Raw genomic sequence first — 16,811 nt, forward strand, 5'->3', positions numbered from 1 at the left:
CATTCTACTAAATCTGAGATTTCTGTCCTTGCATTAAGCTGAACTGGCTAATGGATTCACAAAGTAGTGGTGAGGAGGATCAGCTGGAGTCTTAGACAGACACAGCATGATTGTATAGACCTTGTTTCCTGAGGAAATCAGGCTCAACAACAACAACAACAAAATCTTATTTGCTTCATCTCTGGTAATCAGTTATTTTCTACCCAAGTGTGACTGAGTACAGTCTGCTAATCATTTCAAGAAACATAATATAAGAAAATCTTCTGAGATGGAACAGTATTTTTCTTGCCTTGCTGCTCATTACTCTTTAACACATGAACGTTTTGGCCTGGACCCCGTTCTTTTGCCTTGTTTCTCCTGCCTGCAGAATTTTTTTTACTGTCACATGGAACATTTTCCTTGGTGACATGCAATGTAAGTGAAGCAATCCATCTTAACAAGTCCGTGGGGTTTAATGAGGAACTAGGACAAAAATAGGGTTTTCCTAACTTGAGAGATGTTATTTTTTTGCCCAGTCTAATGCTACAGGAGGAAGTGATATGTGGCCCTGTCATCTACTGCTGCTTCTTGCCTCAGATCTGGAGGCCTCACTGCAAGCACTTCTCCAGGATGGGTCTCTACAAAACACTGCTTGGGCCATGGGGGTCTTTGCCTGTGTCTTATTGACCGAGGTGGTAGGCTTGCCAGGGTAGGCTCAAGCCAAATTTGTTTTCCTTCTTTCAAGGTCACCTGGTGCCTTTTCTCTGTGGGAATGGGGTAAGTGAACCTTCCCTGCAGAGCGCAGCAGATTCGGCTGTGGGAGAGAGAAGTTTGCTAGCAACAGAATGAAAACAGTGTAAACACACACAAAAAATTGTTTGTTTAATGAACACACTTTGCATAAAGTAATCTAGCAACTAACCAAGCTAAACAGCTTTAGTTACAGAGAGGAAACAAATGTTTTCATGGTATAAAAGACATCTTGTGAGTCCTTCCCTAGGGCACAAGTTCCAACCCACTTGCTGTTTCAAGAAAGAAAGAGATCTTTCTCTACCACTTTCAGAGCCCTTCCTCCAATTCCAATTTTTGGTAACCATATGCTCGCCATTCAGGAAAGTTCCTGCCCTGATATTCTTCAGTCCAATTTGCCAGCTACCTGTTCGTATTAATGTTTCGATTTATTGATCCTCTTTAAAGTCTTCTCTTAATTAGAAAAAAATAATCTCTTTTTAATATAATTTAATGTTTAATCAGCAAAAGGGCATGGTATACTTATTCCTTCACTAAAATAAATACCAGAGAAAACCAATGATTTTCCTTGAGTTGTTGATCTATGCAAATCAGAACAACTGTGTTTTCACTAGGATTTTCTGAGTGGTATTTTTTCCTTTTTTCTTTTTTTTTTTTTTTAAACAAATTTCAGTTCTTGGTCCAGCTCACCATGGAGAACTGATTCCAGGGGTTTTGTTTGTTTGTTTGTTTGTTTGGGGTTTTTTTGTTGTTGTTTTTTCAGAACACAAGCAGATACAGTAAATACAGATATAACTTCTTCTGCTCAATATAACATCTTTCTTACTAACTTCCACGCTGCATAGTGTTGTTTCAGTTTGGTCTGTTGCCTTCAGCAGTTTCAGTAGATATTTCTGCTGCAGACTTTGGCTGTAGTTTCCCATTCTGTGGTACTGTTGCCACAAGTTCTATGTGTTCATTAAAATGCATTGCCGCAGTTTTTGTTTTAAACCAAGTCTTCACCTTGACTAAAGTCTAAGAGATAGCCCGCTGAGGATACAACATGCTCTGAGAGTTGTTTTTCTGATGTTTATCTTGCCCTTCAGAAACCAGGTAGAAGCTTTCTGATTGCTTTGGTTCACTTTTTAACAGGAAAGGTGGTTTTGCTTGCCTGGGTGGAGTACTCACTAGTGTTTGTAAAGCCTGCTTTGCATTAGAAACTTTTGCTAGTATAAGTGGTGTCCCTTAGAAATGTGCTATTTGGCGATGTTTGATACTGGCAACAGCCCTAATGTGGACACAGAACTGGCAGAAGTGCTTTTGCTAGTATACGTTATACTCAGGGTTCTGGAATCAGTAAAACAGCCAAAACTGCTTTTGCCAGCATAACTATACTATTAAACATTTTCTAGCATAGACCTGGCAGAAACCCAATTTTCATCCCCACACCTCTCTTGGTTATTAAACGTTATTTCATTGGGAGGTATACTCAAGATACTACCCCATGTATAAACATCTTTGGTCACAATATTCTCTGCCATGGAAGTTTTTCTTAACGGGGCGGGGGGAATGTATTTGACCATGTGTGAGTGGCTTTTTTATATCCAGAATGGCCTGACATTGTACCTTTGTTTCCTCTCACACATGCATGCATAAATTGTGGTGTAGTGGCCACAGCTAATTTTCAGTGGAAATAATTATACAGGTAACTGTCACGTAGCCTAGGGCTTATGGTGCCCCTCTTTTAATGGTTTGATGGGCAGGGGGGTCATATTTGTTTTCTCATGAGCTTTAGGAACAACTGAAACAACGGGATGAGAACAATATCTAATGTACACTGAAGCCTTGGTGTTTATCATTCTTCTGATGAGAACTGCAGCAAAACTGAGATCAGGTCCAAAAAGATATGCTACTTTCTGCCCCAGCCATTCAATCTGTTGCAGGCAGATAAAATATGTTTACAGACAGAACCAAAGTGAGCCCTTTGACCCTGCAATAATTGCTAGGTTTAGCTGACAAAATATATAGTTACTTAAACAAACAAACAAAAAGGAAAAAATCAGTGGAGTGGAAAGCACATACTGTAATCAAATGAAAAGTGAAGACATGGCTGCCACTTCCCATACAAGTTATGTTATGTCAAGCCAGAATGTCAAGCTCCCAAGGTTTCCAGGATCCCGCCACCACTACCAGTAAGGTTGCAAAAGCCAAAGGATGTGGCTTGGCAGCATTCACTCACTTCCAAAGTGAGGTAAGTATCTCGTGATGTCGGTAGTGCCCTGGAGTTGGCAGCCCTGGTTGCTGCAGACCAGCTTTTCTATCACTACTCTAGTTGCTGCATTCACGTGGACTGACCCATCATGTCCAGCATTCATCCAAGGATTCCTACGTACACATGTTCCCAGCTTCCAAACTTTACATCTCAAAATTAACCTCATAGCTCCTGCTTCTGTCCCAAAATATTCTTCTCCAAATTCCATTGATTTCAGTGATGGAAATGTATCTGAAAAGTGGATTGAGCTTAGCAAACAAAAAATGTGAAAAATATATTTCCAAATGAGCCTGCGAGCATCTGCTATTGCTTTTGTCTGTGTGTACACCATGTGGGTTTCCACTGTATGCAAACAGTGCAGTTAATTAAACACATGAAATTGCTTATTAAATGTCCACATACTACTTAGCATTCCTAAGGCCTAACAGTCTAAATTTGTTTTCTAGAAGACTTCGCTTTGAAAATGAGTCAACCTGCAGAAAACCACAGCGTCCCATCAAATGATGTGCAAAGAAAAGTTGTTGCAGAGTATGGGTTTTAGTGGAGTCTGGAAACGGAACCTGACTGGTCAGTTATGGTTTTGGAGAGGTAGCAGAGTTTGCAGTGCTGTCTTTTACAAACCTATTTTAGGTGCCTTCAAGGTTAACTCTGTCATGCAACGAGACAGACTTTAATAAAAATGTGGGAACTAATAATTGATCACCCTTGTACAGAAAACCCAGATAGAGTGTGTCAATACTCAAGCCCTTTTCTGAGGCCCAGAGGTGAACTGAAATGCTGTAGATGCTTTATGTGGTTCAGCAGGGTCCCACCTGCAGGGTCCCACAAAGCTCTGGGTACAAATATCCTCCATGGGGATTTTCTAGCTGAGAAACAGTTGAGAAGCACATTAGATTGAGTTTTGATTCATCCCTACAAAAATGGATGTTAAACACCATCAGCCTAAACTTCAAGTCTTTCTGTTTAAGGTAAAATACCACTAATATTTTTAAAGTTATTCTTTGAATCATAAGAATGGTTTGTCAAAAACAACTGGCTCTGAAAATACTTCTACTGGGAACCAACTTTTCTGCTATGAGCTAATGGTCTATTCAGAGAAATAAAGTAACGGAAAAGTCTTATCTAAATGGAAATTTTAAGCAGTAGTCTGAGATGACAGAAAAGGGGTTGAAATTTAGAGTTTAAGATACCAAGATCTTAATTTATTATTAAATTATATTAGTATAACAGTGAGTCTCCACTGGTTCGGGGTGTCATTGTCATTATTATTAGAGACACATGATAGACAGTACCTACCTCAAAACCCCCAGAAATTAAATATATAACAAAAATTAAATACTTGCTTTCTTAATAGCTCTGAGTAAGCCACTCTCTAGAAATGTTTCCCTTCTCCTTCTGGTGTCTGACAGGGCTTTATCTGTCCCACATTTTCTATTTCCAGATCTTGAATTTCTAAACTACACCTTTAGAGAGGCAGTCAGAGTAGAAATCACTTAATTTTTCTCTAACAGGTAGTTTCAGTACAAAGTGAATAATCCTGCTGTGTTATTCTAACTTCTTGGTTCTGATAGCAGGACAGAGCTCTCTTCAACAACAAATCTAGTTGGTTAAAGCATTTGGAGATGGGCATCTCCTTTTTCATCTTTGTCACAGTCAATTCCTTAATTATACAAAATAGAAGAGATTTGGAAAGAGTTGGAAAGGCTGTTTTCTGGATCATGGGGAGGCTGGAATTGTTCAGTTCTCTGAAGGAGCTGAATGGTGCTGCGATGGATTGACCACTTAGTTGAAAAGGCGTTGGCACCATTTCAACTTCATCTTTTTCCAGATGAAATTAGTTGCTGAGTTTCACCCCACTTTGCTACCAGTCCTAGTCAAACAAAACCACTTATTTTGGCAGGTAGCTTATTTAGTGGAAATTGTGCACCAATATTGACACCATCTCCTCCATAAGCAACCTGGATTCTGTCTTTCTCTGTTTTTTTATCCTATTTGATTTATACTTCAGCTTTTTGGACGCAGGCTTGAGAAAGCCTGTGAAGCCTATTTTCATCAAAGGAGAGTTTCAGCTGTGAGTCCTAAGTGCCACAAAAACACAGGTAGCAAATAACAACAGGACAGGCAAATCATCTCTTCTCCAACTCCGTGTGACATTCCTGGCACAAAGACCATTTATCTTATCTCTCTGTGGCTATAATTTTTGTCCCTCTAATCTTTACCAACTTTATCTTACAAAATGCTGAAATCACTGAGAAAAACACCTGCAATGTAACATCTGCGAAAACTTGCTATTTTCTCAAGCTCATGGGGCCAAAAAGGAACTCTTCCCCCCTGCTCCCCGCAAATGTCTCTGCTTTCCCTCCTCTGTAGACGTCTTCTTGGGCTGTTGCCACCCCTCCTTCACTTGCTTCCTCATACCCAGTTGTCTGATTCTCTCACATGCACAGAGATGCCCAAACCGGTCATACAGGTTCATGAGACTTTGGTCACCGTATTCATTGCCTGTAAATCGAATTATTTCTAACCTTGACCTGTATCAGAAGGCAATCCTTTGTCCCCCTCCCAGCAATTCAATATATCTGCAACATGGCATGTGAAAGTAGAAACCCCTAACTCTCTTCCAGCGGCACGCAAGGAGCACACCCTTCCTTCCTTCCTTCCTTCCTTTCTCCTCTGCATGCCTGTCTCTCCTCCCTAAGGCAAAACTCCCACACCACCTCTCCTGGTTTCAGGTGTAATCATAAACCAGCTGAAGGCAATTATGGGTAATGTAGTTCCATCACTCCCTCCTGTCTGTTTGAACAAGTGGTGCCAGGTACCTGCTAGACTGCACATTCCAGCAGGCATTGCTCAGCACCCCTAAGAGAGAGGTGCACCAGGCGTGCTCCCAGCACCTACCCGAACCCTGAGCACGCCAGATTTTTTCAAAGCCGGAGCAAGAATAAGTGCTCCTTCAACAGTGCCAATGTCTTGAGCAATGACATAATTTGGATCTAGGAGAAAGCTCTTAGTCTCCAGAATGGTGAGTTTTCTCTTTTTCTTTCAAGCTTCTTTTGCTGTTTTTGTTTAAAATACTTCGGGAGGTCTGAAATATCAGAGTAGTTTTTTTTACCTAGTACTGATGCTGCAGTCTGATACTCTCTTTTTGGCCATAGCTAGTGCGAGGTGCTTCTGGAGAAGGTGCAGAACCCATGTACGTTTTGAATTGCACGATATTGTACCCTAGGGTAGTTTGGGATGTGTAGAGAAAGGCACAGTGCTTGCTAAGTGCTGGTGATTGCCTTTCCTGAGAGCATAAATAATGGCGAACCTCTTACAATTTTAAATCAACCAATATTAAGCTGGCCTTCTCTTTTTACTTTTGTGAAATAATGTAGGGGGGTGGGTGGGTGTGCATGAGTGGCTTTTTTTTTTTTTTTTTTTTTTTGGTTGGTTGGTTTGGTTTTATTGAAGCGCTATATGAATTGAAATACTCCTCTCCATGCACACAGCAGTTGGACTGGCCCCTGGCTTTGTGAGTTGGGGATCAGGAGCATGCAATAGGATGCCAAAGACTGCATAACAATCCTCCCTGCTAAGAAGGCGGCCATTAGAAAAGTGAAAAAACAGTTTAAAGAGCATATATACTTCTGAAGTTTAAAAAAATTCACTTTGTATTAAGAGAATTCTTGAAAGGTAGTATCTCCCAGCTAAATGGAGGCTAGACCTCCATGGAGGCAAGACCTATCATGCAGACAAACCTTGAACCAACTCCCTTTATGGCTAAAAAATGACAAGCAGAGCTGGCTGGTCTGTTTGAAAATAGAAATATTTAAATGAAAAACAAGAAAGAAACAGTTCTTGTTCTCTTCCCACCTGTTATTACTACTCAGCTAATAACACTTCTTTGATATAGAATTTTTTAATTTAAGGAGACAGCTCAAAATCTTAACAGTTTGGGAATAATTTTTGACTGGCTTTGCTAAGAAATGTCAATAGGCATCCTCCTGAGTAAGTGAGAGAGGGAGGAAAGAAGGGAGAGGATAATTTGTACTGGGTAAATCTTGGGAGGCACAAATTGCCACTCTGGCAACACTTTCCCTAGCCCAAACCCATGCATTTGACAGTGGTTAATATGAAATGCTCCAATGCTGAACTTACACACTGAAACCAGTTGCATAGTGTCTGTGTTGGATGGGAGATATATGATGGGATTTACAACACAAGTGCTATCTGGTTATTGTCATGCTAGAAGCCACAGAATAGTGTTTACCTTGGGTACATTAAAAACAAGGAATACCTACAGTCGTATTCACTAAACTATATAGTACAACAATATCCTGTGGGAATGTGTTCAACAGGCTAATTATATGCTGCAATAGAAAGTTTATTGAGCATTTAAATGTTTGGTTTAAAATGGTGTGTTGTCTCTCTTCCCCCTTTTTCTCCCCTTATTATAAGAATGGCTAATTAAGTTCAATTGTCCACTTCTTTATTCTTCAGCTGCCTTTTAACTCTTTATCATAGTGATTTTCAGCCTGTGGCCCAGTAATATTGGTGTTTGGTAGACTGTCTCTGAGAGATTGTATGAAGGGCATCCAAGGGAAGACAAAACTTTGAAATTCACTATCTCTGAATTTTGATGCCTTTCCTCTCTATTTTCCACAACAGAGAAACTCAAGCTCCTTGAGTAACTACACATGTTTATGCTACTGTAAACTTTGGCATAAGTCCCTGCAGGGAAGTCCACTCTTGAAATATGAATACAAAAGAGGTGGAAGAAACACCAAAAGCACATATAATGCAGAAATATAAATCATGTTGTTGTAAAAGACTCGCTTTTTGGACAGAACAGCCAATTGGTCAACCTAATCTGATGGTCTCTAAAGGATGTCCGCCTGTCTGAAGAGCTGAGCTTTATGGCAGTGGCAGCTGCAGTACATCAAACTTCTGCATGACAGACTATGGTGTGTACTTGCAAAACAATTTGTGAAAGAATAAGCAAAGCTCTGTCTGGAACCATAGGCTTTCCCACCCCTCTACCTACAGAATACTGCATAGGATCATAAGTTACCCCACAGATCCCACAATGGGAAATAGAACATAACTGGAGAGGAGAAAAGGAGCTATTTCAGTAGCATCCCTTTCCTGATGTTCCCATACTCTGCTACTACCACAAAAAGTTAGCCTAATTTGACCTTTTATCTTTTTAACTTCTTCTATGGAAGCCTTTTCCTCTCATCTCTTACCCTCTTTCTTGAATTCTTTTCAGTTCATCTCCTTCAACTCTGTAGTTTCAGGAGTAGATAGTTTTTTTTCCAGAAACTGAATTCCAGAGTAAAGGTGAGGCCATATACTCATGGAAAACATATATAAGTATTAGCTCTGTAATATTCTACCATATTTTCATCTGCTTCTCAGTACAGACCAGTATCTTATTTACATTTCTGCACATTGAGCAAACATCCTTGTTAAACCACTGAGGATCATGCTTAAATTTTTTTCTGAGAACCTACAACTAGCTTAGAAATCGACGTGTATGAGTAATTTTAAATTGCTCCTTCGAAAACACCTCTTCATGTTCTTATCTACAGCAAACTTAATCTTATGCTGTCTAACCTATTAGGCTTTCCAGTAGTTCTTCAGAGTCTGCTCTGGTGTTAATGACCTCAGTAATTTCGGTTTGTGAGCAAACACTGTCGTATCACTCCCCAGTGACCTTCCCTTCCCACCCTCCAGAATTTATTCAAAGTGCCTATTGTATAATTCAGTAAGTGGAGGCACTGGAGCACTTTCCTATCAAGGAGCAGTGGTGAAGTTGAATCAGGGTTTTGAACCACTGAAAACTTCAGAAAACTGAAACAAAGTTTTATAGCTTGCAGTAACTGATGTTTTGGGCTCTGGTTTGGTGTCCTCGTGGTGGAGAGGAAAAGCTTGTAGGTTTGGATGTATCCAGACCAGACATCCTTTTCAAGGAATTTTACAGGAGGCATATACCGCTTAATTTCTGTAACAGTAGGAGTCCTTTCCTTGCGTAGCTGAACTTCACCTTGAAAGTCAGCCTAATCAGGAAGATGTTGGCTGATTATTTAGCTGAAAGCTGCATTATATATCCCCAAATGCTGTCTCCCTCTTGCTGTGCGGGTGACTCTGCAGGCTGTAATGCTCTGGAAACCCAGTGAGTATTCTGGCAGCCTGGGAGAGAGTCTTCTAGGTCTTCTGCTTTGGATATATATTCACAAAAGGCTTTGGATGACAATTATTTAAGTCCAACATGTAAATAGTTGAATCACTTTGCCATTTTCTTCAAATTTCTCAATGGGGAAAGGACTTTTTTGAATTATTAGAGGAAGTCTGCCTTCACTGGAGTCTCAGAGCAATTAATAATCTTTGCGTTCCTCTTTACAACATACCTGTGAGATGGGGAGCTGCCGTTTTACTTTGGGTAAGTTCTTGCACTACATTTAAGCTGCTGTAATGGCTACCTGCTGCTGAATGGGGTAGTCCCATTTCTCATACCTTGCCATTATCTCCCACAGGCTGGCACAGACAGGTGAATGCTGACTCATTGTGCCTGGGCCAGCTCCCTGTGAGATCAGATAAGCACCAGTGTTGATGCAAAGGAGATGTAGGACTGCTGCTTTCTGGAACAGCCAGCCAGCCAGCCACCCAGTCAGATGGCATCCCCAAGAGCAGGCTTAGCCTCGAGTGCAATGCCAGATGATCTTGTCTCTTGTCTAATACTTTAAAAATTTGGGAGATTTGACTGTTTCTATCCCAGGCTTACTCTGAATTAATTCTTTAATCTCTGTCTCCATGAAGGCATATAATACTTCCCTGCATTAAATGTGAGTTCACAAGTATTTAAATTGATTCAAAAATGTATTGGCTCATACTTTAGTCTGCACTGACCTCTAGTTAGATATAATGGTATTAATTCAGGTTGCATCTTTACTTACTAATATGAACTGCCAACAGCCTTGCTTGTCCATTGTGCCAGTCATCTTGCAATCATGCCAAAGCATGCAGCTCCTTTCCCGCTGGCTTCAATAGGCTGTATCACCAGACATTTGTGCAACAACTTGACAAGGAGTTGTTCGAGTTCCCACCTGAGCCTACATCTGTAAAAACCCCCAAAGTTTCACCAGTAGACTCGAAGCTTGTGACCCATCAGTCGCAAATCCTACAGCCTAATTTTTGTCCTATAGTCTAATCCGGACCAAACTTTGGATATGTATTTACATGGAAAATAAGCTGTATTTCTGCATCTACTAAGCTGCGTAATTAAAAGGAAATGACTGTGTCTGAAATAACTGGGGGGAGGGGAGGGGCGGGGCAGCTGGCAAGACTTTTAGGTGGTTTGTTTTTATTCATACATGACCTCATGCAATACCAGCTCTGAGCCCTGAAGAAAAGCCTATGATGCGATGATAACCTTTTTATGAGTTCACTCCCACTGATCCACTAGCCTTAGTTTAACAGGATCTCTGTGAAGGTGGGAGGCTGTGACGCAGCAGAGACACAAGAATTCTCAATTTATTCATAGTACTGCCCTAATTCCTGCAGCACAAATTGTCTCCTGTTGCTCCGTGTGAAATTACAATGTTATGAACATGAGTAATGCCAGTTTGTTCTTCTGCTCAGTGATTTTAATTTTTTTTTTAATTTTCTTTCCTTCTTCCTATTTGAAATTTGGTCTGTTCTTTAGTGTGGACAGTAGTTCTTCAGCTCTCGACTGAGACTGTTAACTTGCTTCCAATAAGCTGTCTACAACCATCAAGTGAAATGAATAACATCACAAATATATTTGTAAAATTTCATTGGTTTTTCCAAGGAAACATCTAAGAGTTCTCAGCAGAAGCAGCTTCTGATTGAAGTGTTTGTTCATAACATCTGTCTTAAGGGGTGAGAAGAAGAAAGCTAAATTCAAACCTGTCCCCTCACTTTCCCTATATATGACATACTGACAAAGAGCAAAGTTAAGTAGTCCTACAGCTAGGTGGTAGACAGGACATAGGTTACACTAATTGAACCAAGCTTAAAAGCCTCCAAGCTAAACTCCATATAGTTTTGAGGAGAGTATGGGAAGCTAGCATGGCTTCCCCCGTGAGATGACTGCTTTTTTTTTTTTTTGGAGCACTCGGAAGCATTTGGACTCTGAAGTATGTGTGTGATTCTAGTTGTAAATGCTTAATGTATGCATCATCCCAACATAAATAACTTAATTTCTTTATCTCATCAGTGGAGAGCAAGAGGTGCATTTAATAGTGCTCAGAGTTACCTTTTTGTCTGCCAGAGCACAGGTACTTATGCTCTGCCAGCCTGATCCCACCCACGGTTACTTGCCTGGCTTGCACTGTCAGGTGGGTACTAATATGGCTGGGCAGAAAAGTGTTACTAATCTGGAAAATATGTAAGAGAGCCCTTCACACCTTGGAATTCCCTGGTGTATTTTTACAAGTAATGGTTGTACTCTAGTCGCAAAACACACAGGCAGGAGGTACTGCATGCACTGCTGATGGGCTCCCCAGAAAAGTAAGAATTTCCCTGGACTTTTTCTCATCTCATGTAGTATGTGGTAGCAGAAATACAAGGACGATTTGCCTGAAGTCTGAACTTAATGGAAGTTGCATACACCATCACTGTGGGTTTTTTTTTTGTTGTTTGTTTGGGTTTTTTTTAAGTAATGAATGATCTCAGATTTCTAAATTTGGCTCCTGGTCAGTTGTTTTGCCAGATAAATGAAAACATGGGAGAAAGGAAGTGTGTGAGGTGTGTGTGTATATGTCAGTAATTTTCTGCTACCTGTTATATGTAGCTACAGTTTACTTGTATCTGATTTTGAGATGTGATTTCTGCTCATAGCTGGAAAGGGAGGCCAAACCTAGCAATGCCAAAGGCTGTCAGGAGGTGTAATGAATATCTGCCTTGCTCTCCAGTTAATTGCCCATGGCACTCACATGTCCTGTGCTCTGTCACTGATTTCCTGAGTGATCTGAGACAAGTTGTTTGGAGATGGATTTTTGAGGGGTTCGTGCATGCTTAAGCTGTTCTTATGGTAGGAGTGGAAGATGCTGGAATGTGGCTATCAGTCTCTTTGTGTTTTAGTCTTTTCACCTGTAAATTTGTCTATCTCCATTTTTCCCCTCATCCCTTCCCTTCGTTGTGTTGTGCATTAAACAATCAGTTCCTTGTGACCAGGCTCGGCTTGCTATGTATTTGTAAAGAGCTTAGCAGAGGGATGCTATTCTAGCTATTTCTACCAGGATATAAATGAAAAGGTAAAAGAAAACCCTGGTTTTGGTCCCAACAGATTATAAACATCAGCTCTGGGACTCAAAATTGGATTTATTTATTTTTTTTTTAAATGGTTTCAGTTCAATAAAACATATTCACCTTGGCACAATAACAGCTAGGTAAAAGTCTGTGGCCTTGATTCTGCATAGAAAGAGTAAAAATGATTGCTTTGTTTCTTTTGGCTTTGAAATCTGTGAATAAATCAAATTGAGTGATTCTGAAACAGTCTGGCAACTATAAGACCTGCCACGTTTTGAGCTTCCATGCCTGTGTTGCCAAAATCTGTGGGTCTCAAGCCCTGTTCCTCTTGGGACAGGTAGACCTGAGAGGCTGAAAAACCTATGCATTTCCTAGGTGGCAAACCACCTCTCTCCTAATATGGAGAAAGCGGAGTGAAAGCTCACTCTCTTTCCCTCTGGGCAAAAAGTTCACATATGGATTATGGGATAAACCTTAGGGTTTTTTAATGCTAATCTCTAAAGAACTTCAAAACAAAATTACTTGTGTGGACACTAGTGATTCAGCATACTGAGTGATGACAGCAGACATTGACTTACCATTGTAAAATCTTGCTAAAATCAGCAACGTGAGATGAATTTTACACAGTAAAATAAAACTATCTGAACTGACTTTCACAACAAAACAAACAGTTTAGTTTTGTTTGTCAAGACTGCCTGGGCATACAGTCATTTCTGCTTGGTGTGAAATTGAGTGAAATCTCCTGAAGTTCTGAAGGTTAGAACTTGTACCAAATTAGACAAATATCTTTACATGTTCTTACTGATGATCTGCTGACTGATAATTCTCACTTCTGGCGGATACGACATAGTGTCATGGTTTAACCCCAGCCAGCAACTAAGCACCACGCAGCCACTCACTCCTCCCCACCCAGTGGAATGGGGGAGAGAATTGGGGAAAAAACAAAAGCTCATGGGTTGAGACAAGAACACTTTAACAGAACAGAAAGGAAGAAACTAATAATGATAATAATAACAATAATAAAATGACAATAAGAATAATAATAAAAGAATTGGAATATACAAAACAAGTGATGCACAATGCAATTGCTCACCACTTGCTGACTGATGCCCAGTTAGTTCCTGAGCAGTGATTTTCCGCCCCCTCCCCAGCCAACTCCCCCCGGTTTATATACTAGATATGATGTCCCATGGTATGGAATATCCTGTTGGCCAGTTTGGGTCAGGTGCCCTGGCTGTGTCCTATCCCAACTTCTTGTGCCCCTCCAGCCTTCTTGCTGGCTGGGCATCAGAAGCTGAAAAATCCTTGACTTAGCAACAATTGAAAACATCAGTATGTTATCAACTTTCTTCTCATACTAAATCCAAAACATAACACTATACCAGCTACTAGAAAGAAAATTAACTCTACCTCAGCTGAAACCAGGACACATAGCTCTACAATAACTAACAGAAAAACACTACATTATAGAGGTTTTTTTAGATCATGATGATTCAAGTTCTGAGTAAAGTTGTACACATTTCTGCTTATTACAGACAAAGCAACCCATAAAAATATAACCCTGGACTGCAATCTGTTAGGAGCTGACCTAAACTAACTTCATGCTGGACAACATTTGGACCATGCAACTCCAAAAATACTTGCCAAATTAAAGTTTAGATTAAACTTTGGAAGCTGAACATATTTAATTTGGGTTTTGATTTTCATACCTCATGCTTGTCTTTCCCTTTTTGTACTAGATAGCTCTTTGTTGGAGAATCCTATGTCCTGCAGATATCTGCCTGTCATCATCAATGACCTGAAACATAGAAGAATAATTGTCATAAAAGGGAGTCTGCAAATTTCATCTAATAAATTGCACAGCCAGGATTACACGTGTCTGTAGCAAAGAGATATAACAAGCGTCTCCTGTTTCGATATAGCCAAGGAAAAACTTCTTAAGCAAAGTAGCTTGCCATCACAAATCAAGGTGTGTGTTTGATTTGATGTTTGTAAGTTAAATGTTAAAATGATATCTACACATTATGACAGTTGTATACTTTAATCAAGGAACTCCTGCAAGTGATAGCAAGGATACATATGCAATGGTAGGAGTGAGCTGCCTGATCTAAACACTCTTTCAAGTGCACTGTAAATGTGTTGTGTATGTTGGTCTCTATAGAAAACTCATAAAATAACAAATTTGGTTAGAATAAACCTAAACAGTAGAATTTTGAATGTGTGATTCTGCGCTATTTCACATAACGCAACACACTTTTTGAACCCTTATTAACTTGAGAGGTAGGAGCTAGTTAAAGGTGCAAAACTCGAGACTTGCTGCCAAGGAGGTGAGATGGGTAGGGAAACGCTTTGATCATCAAAGTCAGTGACCTTTTAGAAAAGCTGTGAATGCTTCCTCCCACATTTCAGTACAAATGGAGCAAGGACACTAAGCTCATGAAGATGAACCAGAAAAAGTGTTTCTTTAGGGCTAGCATTTGAAAGGTGTTGCTGAATAGACGGAATTCTCTGAGCTACTGCATGGCAGGTGCCTTCAGGCTCCTAATTAGGAAAGTCAAAATACTAAAATCTGTTACAAGTATGGTCTAGATTTCAGCTTATTTCATTTTTAACGTTGTACCTGGTTCCTTTCTGTCTGAAGTAAACTTTACTCTGTTATTACTGATCAGACTGAAACTGGCCAGCAAGAGGAACTCCAGCTTCATGGAGGCATTGATGCCAAAGGAAATGGCCTGTGCTGGTACCTGTAGGGACTTTGTGCCCTGGGCTGTTTAGTGATATTTGAAGTGGTTGTCTGTTCCTTTCAATCTGCTATAGCCAATGCATGGGACACTGTTGGTAGTTCCCTCCAACCGGGAGAGATTAGACCCCCCTTCTTCAAGACCGGCTGTCAAGAAAAACTCAACTCTAGGCGGTGCATGAAAATTGCCTTTCAAAGTAATAGTTGTGAAATTAATGTGGTTTTGCATGATGTTTAAATGTCCTAGTGGTCTCAAATCAATTTTCTGTAACTTCTGTAGTCTGACAATAGCCTATATAGCAGTTTCACCTCATATACCAGGTGATTATTCTTTCTAGTGAATAGAGCATCATATGGCTGCAGAGGTGGTTTTGGATGATAAATGATGCCCAGGGTTTTTCTGTGTAGGAAGCCAGTGAGGTCAAAGAACAGCAGCCTTTTCGGAGGCTTAATTGTATGAAATACTGAGCTTGCTCAGTCTATATGAAATTGGAAGATGAGCATGCTCAGTGTCTGTGAAGGGTGAGACAAAGCAAAGGATTGACACCAGGATCTTCACAGGGCTGGACAGTGGCCAGGTCTTGCAGACAGTGCCATATCAGTGAAAATGAATTTACTGCATGTAAAAATTCTTGAAGGTGTGCAGTACTGACTGGAGTTGTGGGGCTTTTTTTGGGGGGGGGAGGGGGGTGAAGTGAAGGGAGGGACAGGGAGAGGAACAGACTGGGGGAATCTGTAGATAACATATCGAAATGCTGTGATTATACCCAAGAGTTACTGATCTGCAGCCCTTCACTTTTGCTAGAAAGGCAATAACTTCATCTGTAGTGAAAAATAGTAAAGTTTGCTGATGCAGCATAAATGAAATAGAAAAACTGGGTGCACATTTTGAACTGATAGATTATAATCCACTGCATTTCTGAATCATGTTCCTGAAGATTTTCTGCAGGGTTATCTGAGAGGCACTGTTTGGGAATTTGATAAGTTCGGTTTTAGTCCAATGTTCTGAGCAATTTGTGACTGCATCACTCCAGCCATTATTTTTATTTGAGGGTATCAGCCAGATTTGTTGGGGCATATGAAAATTTTTCTTCAACTAAACTGACTGTTTTTTGTGTATAAAAGGATGAAAATTATGATAATTTAGGGGTTGGTTTTGGTTTTTTCCCCCCTTTGATGTGTGACTTGCGTGGAGAGTCTTCCTTATTATAGAGCTTGAGCCACTGACCCCCTCACTTTCTGTGCTATGCTAATTCCCTCCACATCTCTAACACAGTGTCATAGCCAGTAGACCTGTGTGGTGTTAGGGAAGGAAATAAGAAAGAAGGAAGCAACAGCTTTATGCATTCTTTCTCTTCTCACCACTGCCATAATAAATGCAAAGAAGAAATAAAATCGAGTGCTTTCTTCATAGCAAATGGCATGGAAAGATGTTATAGAGCTGAGTGGGGAAGATTTCTTGAATGGGTAGTCACCCATCTGTGTATAGTGCCTGCTCATGCTACTCCTGAGCAATCGCAGCTCTCTCAGCGGCTTCATTAAATTTTGCCCTCAAAAGTCAGTAATGTTGGCTCAGAAGGAAGAGCTGGAACCAGCGGGGGAGGTAGGGTGCCTCTGGCAGCCTGAGGGGTAAGGCTATTAGGAAGAGCAAGCTGGAGCTGCACTGTTGCTTTTGGGGTTGCACAGAGACAATGGGATGTTAAAGTCTGCATAAAAATGCCAGGGCTAGCATGGGAGACTTCTGTGGTTCATTGCACGAGTTCATTGATGGATTTTGAAGGCCAGCTAACTGGCTGGTGAGAACCTCAGGAACGTTTTCTGCCTCTGAGCCCTCCA

General features: G+C 40.5%; 1 protein-coding gene across 1 annotated transcript in view; it reads left to right on the top strand.

Moving 5' to 3' along the window:
- The first annotated feature begins 2,857 nt into the window (after positions 1-2,857).
- The window catches only part of MACC1 (MET transcriptional regulator MACC1), a 36,404-nt gene continuing 22,450 nt past the window's right edge, over positions 2,858-16,811 (top strand). Inside the window, exon 1 of the mRNA XM_049798919.1 lies at positions 2,858-2,959. Coding sequence (XP_049654876.1) covers positions 2,858-2,959 — 102 coding nt within the window. The remainder of the gene's footprint in view (positions 2,960-16,811) is intronic.

This window comes from Accipiter gentilis, chromosome 4 (genome assembly GCF_929443795.1).
Source record: "Accipiter gentilis chromosome 4, bAccGen1.1, whole genome shotgun sequence".
In the NCBI taxonomy this organism is placed as follows: domain Eukaryota; kingdom Metazoa; phylum Chordata; class Aves; order Accipitriformes; family Accipitridae; genus Astur; species Astur gentilis.